Below are 10,555 nucleotides of genomic sequence, written 5' to 3'. Positions count from 1 at the left end.
TACCATAGAACTTTCTAGAACGTTTCATCAAGTCACGGAGTTATTATGTAGTACTAATAAAATAGTTCTTTTGTGAGCTTCTAGAATATTCCAGAACATTTTATGAACGTAACTATATTTAGTAGTAGAGTTAGTTGTTGTTGTTGTTGGAGTGATGACTCTTTAGAAAGCTATATCGAGAGAGAGCTATATTGAGAGAGAGAGCTACAGTAGGAGATTGTTAATTTGAAGAAACGTTGGAGAAAACCGTGAGTTTGGGTCAGTGGTGACCTAAGATACAGACTGTAGTGGGCTTAATTAAGTTTATTAACGATGAGTATTGAACTGTCTTTAGGAGATACTCTTTACTCTTTGTATAATAAAGAAGTTGAGTTTGTAGGATTGCAGTCTTTTTCTGTCGGTTAGATTATACCGTAACAGTGGGGTTGCATATTATGCTCATACCAAACAACAACATTTCTTAGAAAGCTGTTGTTGTAATCAGAGACTTGCTCGACCATCGGTTTGAAAAAGGTAGAAGGTGACAGTTTTCCTGAAAACGTTAACTGTAATCTATAGAACTATAACCTTTTGTTATTGAACTACCCTTGTAACTTGCATCAAATCAGTAGTTGCACTAAAAAAAATTAAATCTAAAGACGAGTGCAGAACTTTTTTTTAAAGAGATCTCGAAAGCAGCGTTGACAAATAAAAAAACTGAGTAATTCTTCATTTGCAGGATACACTTTGCAATTTCTACAAAAAGGAGCCAGTGATTACGTCATCATCACACGTGGTATGCCAAACCTGTCAGCTGTGACAGTTTGCCTGTGGATAAAAACCACTGATAATGGAAATGCAGGAACACCCCTGAGCTATATTGTGTCTGGAGTACGCAATGAGCTTCTCCTTTTTGACTATAGGAATTTTGAGGTTTACATCAACAACCATGGGAGGTTTGAGTATTTCATCTGAAGTTTTGTCCTGTTATTAATCACAATAGTTGTTTTGATTTAATGTTGCTGTAAGCTTGAAGATACTAAAGTACACTTCTCGCGTTTTGCTGCTAATTTTAGTGGTTCTACTAATGTATCCGCCAATGATGGAAAGTGGCATCATATCTGCCTCACATGGGAGAATACCGCTGGATCATGGAAATTGTTTCGAGATGGTTCGGTTGCCGCTCATGACAAAAGTTTCCAAACAGGTAAATTCCTCTTTTAATAATGGTCCGTACAATAGAATTAATTGTTTAGTGTGTGTATCTGCTAATACAAAGAGGCCGAAATGACGAAACCGCGTGGATTCCACAAAATTCAAAGATTGATTGAAATAAACGAAGTACGAAGTGTACGTGGACTTAAAAGTAGTTTTTAGATAGACACTAACCGCAAATAATTGCGTTGTGAACTAAACTGCTTTGTGCGGAGAAAAAACGATTAGTTAAAATTCCCGCTTGAATGCTCTATATGTCGTTTGCAAGTAACGCTGAGAAAAACTACCCTAAGATGCTGAAAAGGCGAAAGAAGACTAAGGATACTAGAGAAACCGAGAAAGGCGCCAAAAAAGCAAAAGATATCAGAGGTAATGATCACTGGTGCCAAAAAATAAATACTTGAAAAACATGCAAAAACTTGATAAAAATACACGTCACTGTGATGGTAAAATTACTTGATAAACGATTATGAAATTTATCACTTAAATGCTACAGTGTACGTTATGTTAGTCACTTAAGTATAAAGTGCGTAGTTCCCAATGCGGAGGTTGGAACAAACAGAGCGACATGACTCGCTTATTCGGTAAATTATTGATTAAGAAAACGAAAAAAGGGAAAGAATGTACTCACTTTCCAGTCTTTTTTAACCGGTGAATTTATCTTTTTCCTTAATTTCCTGTTAATGTCCTCACAGGTTACGTGATTCGTGCAAATGGAGCCCTGGTACTAGGGCAGGAGCAAGACTCAAAGGGGGGAAAATTTGAAGCCCACCAATCTTTTATCGGTGAAATGACAGGTGTCAACATTTGGGATCACGTCATAAAAGACCAAGAAATCGCACGCATGTCAAAGTCGTGCCTGACAGGGGTGGGCAACGTGTTTCAGTGGCGCGAGTTCAAAGCTCACATCAAGGGCTCAGTGAAGATAATTAAGCCATCGTGCTGAAGTGAAAACATCCATGACGTGATTTGTAAACATTATGAAGGATGTTACATTAAAGATAAATTTTGACAGGTCTTTGTTGATAATCTGATGCGTGCCCGTATCTTTTCTTGACCATCCTACCAATGCTGGGACCAATTTTTTTCGGTCGGTGCAATTTTAAAATTGAATGTGGAAAGTAACTCGGGAATGTCTTGATTTGGTTTTCCCATCAACTGACGAGATGCAAAACTAAAACCATCCGCACCTTTTATGTTCGTGTCAGTTTTTCCCTGTCATGGCCATGGCCATTTTTGCCAAGCTCCCTTGGATAAAATAATAAATAACTAGCTCAATTTTTAGTTATGAAAATAAGATTATTTAGACTGTAATTCTCTGTAAGATATTTCAATGATTTTAATTTTAATCACGCACTAAAGCACTGCTATCGTTGCAATAGTATCGAGGTTAAAATTTTGACCCTTATTATGCACATGCGCAAGGTAACTCCTGGTGATCCTTGTTAGTGTGGACAGAAGACATTTTAATCGTTCTTTTGTTTTTTTAAATATGAACTGGAAACGTCTGCTACATTACGTTTCAATGTGTCGCCCTAATAACATGAATTAGCCTTAACATAGAGCTATTCGCTATTTTTATGACATTACATTTATGAAAGCTCTATTAATCAAATGTTCTGAGCCTCTTTTTCTTGGGTAAACACTGTTGTGCTTGACCTCGTTCAAGATATCTGAGGTCATTCCATGGCTTACGATGGAGTCCCGAGCGGTACTCTGCTTTAAATTGCGCGCGGTCAGTTTGGTTTGCGCTCGATCGTATAACCCTGCGCTTCTGATAATTGCACCAGTTCTAATCCGACGGATTAATGGATGTTCGCAGGCTTCTCTCTGTTTGATACATTACACAAATATGTTTTGTCCTTTTGTGTCACAAACAATGACCGTATTAGTCATAAACATGTGCAGACTGACTTATTCAATTCTAGGTAACCGCTACAGGTGCTACAGTTCGGCACAATCTTATAAAATAAACACGAATATGTTGGCTATTTCCTAAGAAATATTGAGGCTGCCCCCAAAGGTTATCGATTATCTAATACTTTAATACTATTTTAGGATAGGAACATGAGTATAGTGAATATGACATTTCACAACGCCTCTGTTCCCATCTAATTTATTTGAACAAAGCGTGACTATTGTAACGGGTTCAAAACACGCTTCAAGTTTAAGCTATAGGCCGTACTGAGGTTTTTTAATTTAAATTCTTAATTTATGGTAGCATTGGGTTTTATTGCAAGCCCAGATTAAAGTGATCAACTTTAAATTGACAAGGAAATTTCATGTTGGAAAATTCGCCGAAAGGTTAGTCGAAGGTTTCTTGACTGAAAAATGATACAGGATTAATTTCTGCTTATTTACGGGCAACAAAGTTAATTCAGGTTTTTTCGATAAAACCTTCTTCGGTGCAATTAGTAAATCAAGAAATGAAAGTTACGGTCGATCGCCCACTGAAATCTTTATAATTAATAAACAACTTTGGTAAATGAATAGCTGTTTTGTGTGAAATCATAAGCATGTTTTATCGTCGTCTTGAAAAAACTTTAAACTTGTTTAGGTCAAAATACATTGTGATCAATAAATGTTCCTTAAGTTTATTTCATGACTCTACCTTACTGAAGACTTCTTCATGCCGCCATTTTCGATAAAGAGTCGCTTAGTTTTAATCTCTTCTTGATATTTGTGGCTGCAATACTTCTCTACAACACATTGCTTCATTCGGGCTTGTTTTAGTGATGTAGATTCAATAGTGCTAAAAATAACCTACGATTCGAAAAGGTGCCACTACAAAAAGAAACAAAACAAAATAAAACAGGTCCGCGCTGCGTACGTTTGTCTAGTGCAAGATGAAATTGCATGCTTACTGCTGTACTAATGTCAGATTTTAATAAAAGCAGTCTTGTACAGGGAATCACAGCAACAAGAGTTCTGCTTGTTACTGAATAACTGACAAAAACGTACAGTCGAACCTGTATTAAGCGGCATCACATTAAGCGGCCACTCTGTATTGAGTTGTCGGTTTTCAAAGTCCCGAAAATGTTGCCCTCTTAATTAGTTTAATTTTCACCTCTTTTAGGAGGTCACCTATATTAAGCGGTTTTTGCATGAATAAAACACACAGATTTCAACACGACGACTTCCGTTAAATATTTTACAGAAGTAAAACAAAGATAGACACAATTTGGATACAATTTGCGACGACTTCTCGCTCATATTTGGGGCGTTACAATATTAGGCTTACAAGATGAAGTTGAGATTAAACCGCGACCCCAAAGAATCTAAAATCTAAAAGTTAAAACGAAAGGAAAATATAAAATATACAGTGTCTTAGTAACTGGGGAAGGGGGAGTGGGTGGGTCCTCGTGCAGAAATAGTCTTGTAAGTTACCTCCTGAGCCAGATGCAGTTCGGGGTAATGAGTAAAAATTTCGCCTCTCTGTTTACAAGTGTAACAGTTATGTGCGCTCCCCCCCCCCCCCAAAAGCATTAATTTTACTCTAAGTATGTATTATCTGTTTTAATTCGGAAGAGTTTTATGTCTGCTTACATCGTAACTAAAAAAAAAAACTCGCTTTATAAGGGAACTACTCGCAAAACAGTATGTTAGTATCGCATTCAGTTGTCTACCTCTGTTATAATCAATGCAATCAGCGGCATCAGAGAATTTTGGCGGAATGACTTGCCAATATAAAGCTGGCGAGTGCTGTGTCAGTATAAAGAGCTCTTGGCCGCATCATGTTGATCATTTGATATGTTAATGTTTTATAACACATGATTTAGAGTAAGTGATTCCGCTTCACATCAACTTTCGGTTAGAAGAAAAAAAGAGAAAAAAATCAGCGACAACACCTTAGCCTATGAACACCCTTCCCCTGCACTAGAAAAAACAATATAAATTCTCCAGACCTTTCAAGAAGTTTTGGCGACATTCACCTCGTCGAGAATTTCGGTTTTTGATCCAATCAACTTCTGCTTATGTTGGGACTGAAGGGTTAAAACTCTCTGCGGAAGTGATGCACGACGTTTACAATTGTCGTTTCAATTCTTCCTGGATATAGAATCGGCAAATAGTGAAATTTTTTAACAGAAAACGTTGACTTAATACTTTCATTTTCAAATGCGAAAACCACATACAGAACTCGAAATATTTCACCAACCTGCGTTTAGGATATTTTTTTGTTGTATTTCCTCTTGGTATTGCTCACGTTTAATGAAACCAACGTTATTCCTTTTCGTTACGTTTCAGAATGGAACCATTGCTTATTGAAGACTAACAGGGGGTGGGTAACAACTGCACGCTGGAAGATCGCTTGTTTGCTCACCATGGCTGTCTTGCTGGTCCTGTTATTGATATTTATGACGCTGTATGTATCAGGAAAAAGGCTATGCGGGGCACAGAAAGGTAAGACATACGTTTGAAGGATGTTTATGCGCAGTTATGGTGAACAAATCTGCAAATTACCTACGCTCAAGAACGTGAATATCGTATGAGGCGATATTATTAATCGAAACATGTAAAACGCCTTGGGATCAAAACCTACTAATTAGCAGTAAGTCTGGAGTAAAGGATATGTTGGTGGACTCAATCTTATGGCTACGTTCGAGATGTTTAGATGAGGATATGTAAACAATGATTTCCTTCCCTAGTTGCATGGCCTCATTCAAACACTCGAGGCTTTGGAAAGTTCTCACCGCGTCTTGGGCTAGCATAACTTTCTCGAGTTGTCCCAACTCCCCGCGTGTTTAAACTAGTAGTAATCAAAGATTAATAAGTGCGTTAGACAAATTTATTTATCGGCAAATTCGAGGACATCAATTCAAAGCAGGAGAGCAGCGAAGGTCTTCGGTTTGTTGTAGTTCGGACAACGCCGACATCGGGCTTTCTACATACTCTTGGAGTACTAAAAAGTTTCCTGGTAAGGCTTTGACAAGTTGAAGCGATGAACATTTTAAGAAACATCGCATGAAGTTTGAGAAAAATAAATGAACTTACCGAATAATCCAAAGATATCCACGGAGGCGACACGGACGCACGAGCAGCTTGCACTCGCACGAGGTATAGGTGCGTGCGCACTCGCACGAGGTATAGTTGCTTGCGCATAAAAATAGTTGTGTGCAAGCAACTATACCTCGTGCGAGTGCGTCCAAGTAACCAAAAATCTCGAATCTTCACGCCTGGCATGCACAGGTATCCCATCGACCACAGGATCCCCAAAGATTACGAAGCGTTCTCCTAACGTCGAACGCAATAATGCAATATAAACTCGGAAAAATTCCTCTATTGCTTGATTTTTAGATCGGTCGTTGAAGGTAGAAAGAGCTATGGCTTTTTGTTTTACTTTGCCGCCTTTCTTAGTCTATTTACTCGCACGTGGCTCAGTTCAACATTGCTGGTTCTAGCAGTATGCGAGACATGCGTCGCATATGAACTATATAAGTTCACTATAGATTTTCCGGCTGTAGCTTAACGGCAGAGCATCGGAGAAAGAAATGCGAAAGCTAGTTTTAAAAATGTAAAGTGCACACTGAAAGCTCAAATAATGCATTTGGAGCTTTCACAACTAAGGAATTTGTTGAGGTAGGAATGTCAAAATATGTCTTGTTGGCTCAAAAATGTTGGTCCGTTTTAGGAAATTGTCCTGGATGTCACTCCTTTGTTTCTAAGAACATTTGAAATTGGAGTCATTTATCATCAAAGAAGAAAAATTGTAGAAAAAGATGACAACGTTGGAAAATAACCTGGCGCTTTCTTGTTCCAAAAATTCCTTTCTGATCGATGATCGCCATGGGCTCATGTAATCGCTTTAACTATCCGAACAAGAATGAAAACCTCAATGTCAACATCCTGGTCTGTTGACACAGATTTGCTTGAAACCAATGAAACAATTGCCAAGACTACAAAGATGTAAATTTGAATTGCAGATATCGGCATCACAATTTGTCAGCTACATCTATTACGCTGTTGTTCGCTTTATTCCCAATTGCTCACAATGTAAATTTAGACTTTTATTCGTCCCTTACTTCACTACTTGCTTGCAATTCGTAAGGTAATTTAATCAATGTGTTAGCAAAGGTGAAACAGTGAGAGAGAAAGATAACAACAATACTGCTCCTACCATGGCTCGTCTTGTATTGTCTAATGCGTCGTCTTGTCGTACAGGAAAGGAATGCTTAATTCCGATACCGACAGAACAAGGCATTTCAGAAACAGAGTATACACTTAACAAATTCCTGCAACTTATACTATTTTTTTCTCTTCTTGTAGTGTATTAAGTAGTGCTACAAAATTATGCAATTGAAGACAACCGTCTCTGTACACATTGAACACAATTTTCGTCAAAAATTACCATGTGAAAGAAAACGTCAAACTGAAAAACTGGAAAACTCAACTAAAATGCTACTGAAAAAACAAAAATAAAATAAAAAAGGAGAAGGGAAAAAAAGGGAAAGGAAGACGATAAATTGAAGTGCAACTGTATAAATGATGTCTAAATCACTCCTACTTGCTCACTAAAAGTCCAGTTTATCAACTGATGGGGCCGGTAATCAACTGTATCAATAATATCTTCTAAAACGCAAAAAACAAACATATCGTCGTACAGAAAAATATACTTGTTTTGTTTACTTTTATCAACATGCATCGTGCTTAATAAAAAATTGCTTTGGTTTCCCTGATGACTCAGTCTTATCAGCAGACCTCAGCTCTTTCTGTCGCCATGTTCGCTGCTAAATCGATTCGTTTTTATCTGCTCCTGATCTTTGTGGCTTCACCTGACATTTCCTCATCCACTCGAGTGAATAAGACTGTCTCGGATGGCAAAGTTTTCATCACTGGAGACCATAATGAAGTTGTTTTGTCTTCCGCCCGAGAAACGAAACTGGAATTGGCTGAAATTAAAAACAAACTAAAGTTGTTAAGCGAGTCGAATGAAGATTTGTCCAATTTACTTCACGCCATGAACTTGACGCTAACAGACTTGGAGAAACAAGGTAGGATAAGCTTTCTTTCTTGATACAGATGAGATTACTGAATGCCTTTACACTGTATTGGACTGCTCCTTACAACTTGTAAACATTACCTTTTAAAAAAATACATTACCTGTGCGCTTCTCATTTACCAAATTTTCCGAATTTAGATTCAAAAGAAGGAACACTATCTGAGTTCCTCACGGTCTAGATTGCAGAGATGTTTGTTTTCAGAGTTATTTTTGACCAAACGAAGCTTTTCATAGATTATACTGAACTACGTTAGTTATTGCGTGGAAATCTAGTAATCGAATATTAACCGCTGGCGTGGCGGGTAACCCAGTAAGTTGTGCAGCACTCATAACTATAATTATTTGTGCATCGTGAAAAATTGTTTCACTTTTTTCAGCGGCCTCTTGGGTTGTGATACTACGCTTTTCACGCTTGAAAAAAATTTGTTTGTGGGGTTGCGTGGTATGCTCATAAAAAAAAACAAAAAACAACGACAACATTTCTTGGAACGCTGTTGTTGTAATCGGAGACTCGCTCGACCAATGATTTAAAAAAGGTGTAAGGTGACAGTTCTCCTGAAAACGTTAACTGTAATCTATAGAACTATAACCTTTTGTTATTGAACTACCCTTGTAACTTGCATCAAATCAGTAGTTGCACCACAATTAAATCTAAAGACGAGATTTTTTAAAGAGGTCTCGAAAGCAGCGTTGACAAATTAAAAAAACTGAGTAATTCTTCAGTTGCAGGATACACTCTGCAATTTCCACGAAAAGGAACCAGTGATTACGTCATCATCACACGTGGTATGCCAAACCTGTCAGCTGTGACAGTTTGTCTGTGGATAAAAACCGTTGATACTGGAAATGAAGGAACACCCCTGAGCTATGCTGTATCTGGACAAAGCAACGAGCTTCTCCTGTGTAACTATAGAAATTTTGAAGTTTTCATCAACGACCATAGGAGGTTTGAGTATTTCATCTGAAGTTTTGTCCTGTTATTAATCACAATAGTTGTTTTGATTTAATGTTGCTATAAGCTTTAAGATACTCAAAATGCACTTCTCGCGTTTTGCTGCTAATTTTAGTGGTTCTACTTCTGTATCCGCCAATGATGGAAAGTGGCATCATATCTGCCTCACATGGGAGAATACCGCTGGATCATGGAAATTATTTCGAGATGGTTCGGTTGCCGCTTCTGGTAAAAGTTTCCAAACAGGTAAATTCCTCTTTTAGTATTGGTCCGTACAATAGTATTAATTGTTTAGTGAGTGCATCTGCTAATACAAAGAGGCCGAAATGACGAAACCGCGTCTTTTTTAACAGGTAAATTTATCTTTTTCCTTAATTTCCTGTCAATGTCCTCACAGGTCACGTGATTCGTGCAAATGGATCCCTGGTACTAGGGCAGGATCAAGACTCAAAGGGAGGAGGTTTTAAAGCCCATCAATCTTTCATCGGTGAAATGACAGGTGTCAACATCTGGGATCACGTTCTAAAAGACCAAGAAATCGCACGCATGTCAAAGTCGTGCCTGACCGAGGTGGGCAACGTGTTTCAGTGGCGCGAGTTCAAAGCTCACATCAAGGGCTCAGTGAAGATAATCAAGCCATCGTGCTGAAGTGAAAACATCCATGACGTGATTTGTAAACATTATGAAGGATGTTACATTAAAGATAAATGTTGACAGCTCTTTGTTGATAATCTGATGCGTGCCGTTATCTTTTCTTGACCATCCTACCAATGCTGAGACCAATCTTTTTCGGTCGATGCAATTTTAAATTTGAGTGTGGAAAACAACTCGGAAATGTCTTGATTTGGTTTTCCTATCAAGTGATGAGATGTAAAACTAAAACCATCCGTACCTTAGACACTTGTGTTTTCTCGTGCCTTTAACAATTTGCCAATTTTACCGTCTCCTTTCATGTTCGTGTCGGTTTTTCAATATCATACTTGTTCTCACTGGTTAAAAACTTGCGAAGTTGTAAAAAACAAACTTCTGATCGCATGATAAAAATATTGCTCACTCCATATTTGGCCTTGTTTGCTGAGTTCCCTCGGATAAAATAACAAATAACTTGGTCAATTTTTGCTATAGAAATGAAATTACTAAGATTGTGATTCTCTGTAAGATACTTCAATGATTTTGAATTTAATCACGCAACAAAGCACCATTATCTTTGCATGCATCAGAGACAGCAATAGTATCGAGGTTAAAACATGTAGCTTGACACGTACGGTAAACTTCACAAAACAGTTAAGGCAAACGTCATTTGTTGACACGCAATCTCTTACCGCTTTTGCAAGGTGCTTGGTTACTACGCACTAGACACAAAAATGTCGAAATATTAATTTCAGTTTTCATGTCTGCACGCGATTCAACTT

The 10,555-nt window shown here is 37.9% G+C and overlaps 2 protein-coding genes across 2 annotated transcripts; both read left to right on the top strand.

The window, feature by feature from the left end:
- Window positions 1-777: 777 nt before the first annotated feature.
- On the top strand, window positions 778-2,204 carry LOC136279769 (neuronal pentraxin-2-like). The gene is made up of 3 exons (XM_066163878.1): window positions 778-935; window positions 1,056-1,186; window positions 1,890-2,204. The coding sequence occupies exons 1-3, from the start codon at window positions 778-780 to the stop codon at window positions 2,138-2,140; spliced, it is 540 nt and encodes a 179-aa protein (XP_066019975.1). The 3' UTR covers window positions 2,141-2,204.
- Window positions 2,205-7,828: 5,624 nt separating this feature from the next.
- Window positions 7,829-9,825, top strand: LOC136279767 (neuronal pentraxin-2-like). Its single transcript, XM_066163876.1, has 4 exons — window positions 7,829-8,183; window positions 8,915-9,137; window positions 9,259-9,389; window positions 9,541-9,825. The coding sequence occupies exons 1-4, from the start codon at window positions 7,868-7,870 to the stop codon at window positions 9,789-9,791; spliced, it is 921 nt and encodes a 306-aa protein (XP_066019973.1). The 5' UTR covers window positions 7,829-7,867; the 3' UTR covers window positions 9,792-9,825.
- Window positions 9,826-10,555: the final 730 nt, after the last annotated feature.

Source organism: Pocillopora verrucosa, chromosome 3 (genome assembly GCF_036669915.1).
Source record: "Pocillopora verrucosa isolate sample1 chromosome 3, ASM3666991v2, whole genome shotgun sequence".
Classification (NCBI taxonomy): Eukaryota; Metazoa; Cnidaria; class Anthozoa; order Scleractinia; family Pocilloporidae; genus Pocillopora; species Pocillopora verrucosa.
Note: the sequence above shows the minus strand (reverse complement) of the source record. Positions and strands in the feature narration are given on the sequence as shown.

Bases quoted from the DNA above. Each gene is read 5' to 3' on its own strand.
- LOC136279769 (XM_066163878.1), top strand. From the start codon at position 778: ATGCCAAACCTGTCAGCTGTGACAGTTTGCCTGTGGATAAAAACCACT. The intron at 936-1,055 runs GTTTGAGTATTT...TGCTAATTTTAG, and splicing joins TACATCAACAACCATGGGAG to TGGTTCTACTAATGTATCCG. The intron at 1,187-1,889 runs GTAAATTCCTCT...ATGTCCTCACAG, and splicing joins TGACAAAAGTTTCCAAACAG to GTTACGTGATTCGTGCAAAT.
- LOC136279767 (XM_066163876.1), top strand. From the start codon at position 7,868: ATGACTCAGTCTTATCAGCAGACCTCAGCTCTTTCTGTCGCCATGTTC. The intron at 8,184-8,914 runs GTAGGATAAGCT...GTAATTCTTCAG, and splicing joins AACAGACTTGGAGAAACAAG to TTGCAGGATACACTCTGCAA. The intron at 9,138-9,258 runs GTTTGAGTATTT...TGCTAATTTTAG, and splicing joins TTCATCAACGACCATAGGAG to TGGTTCTACTTCTGTATCCG.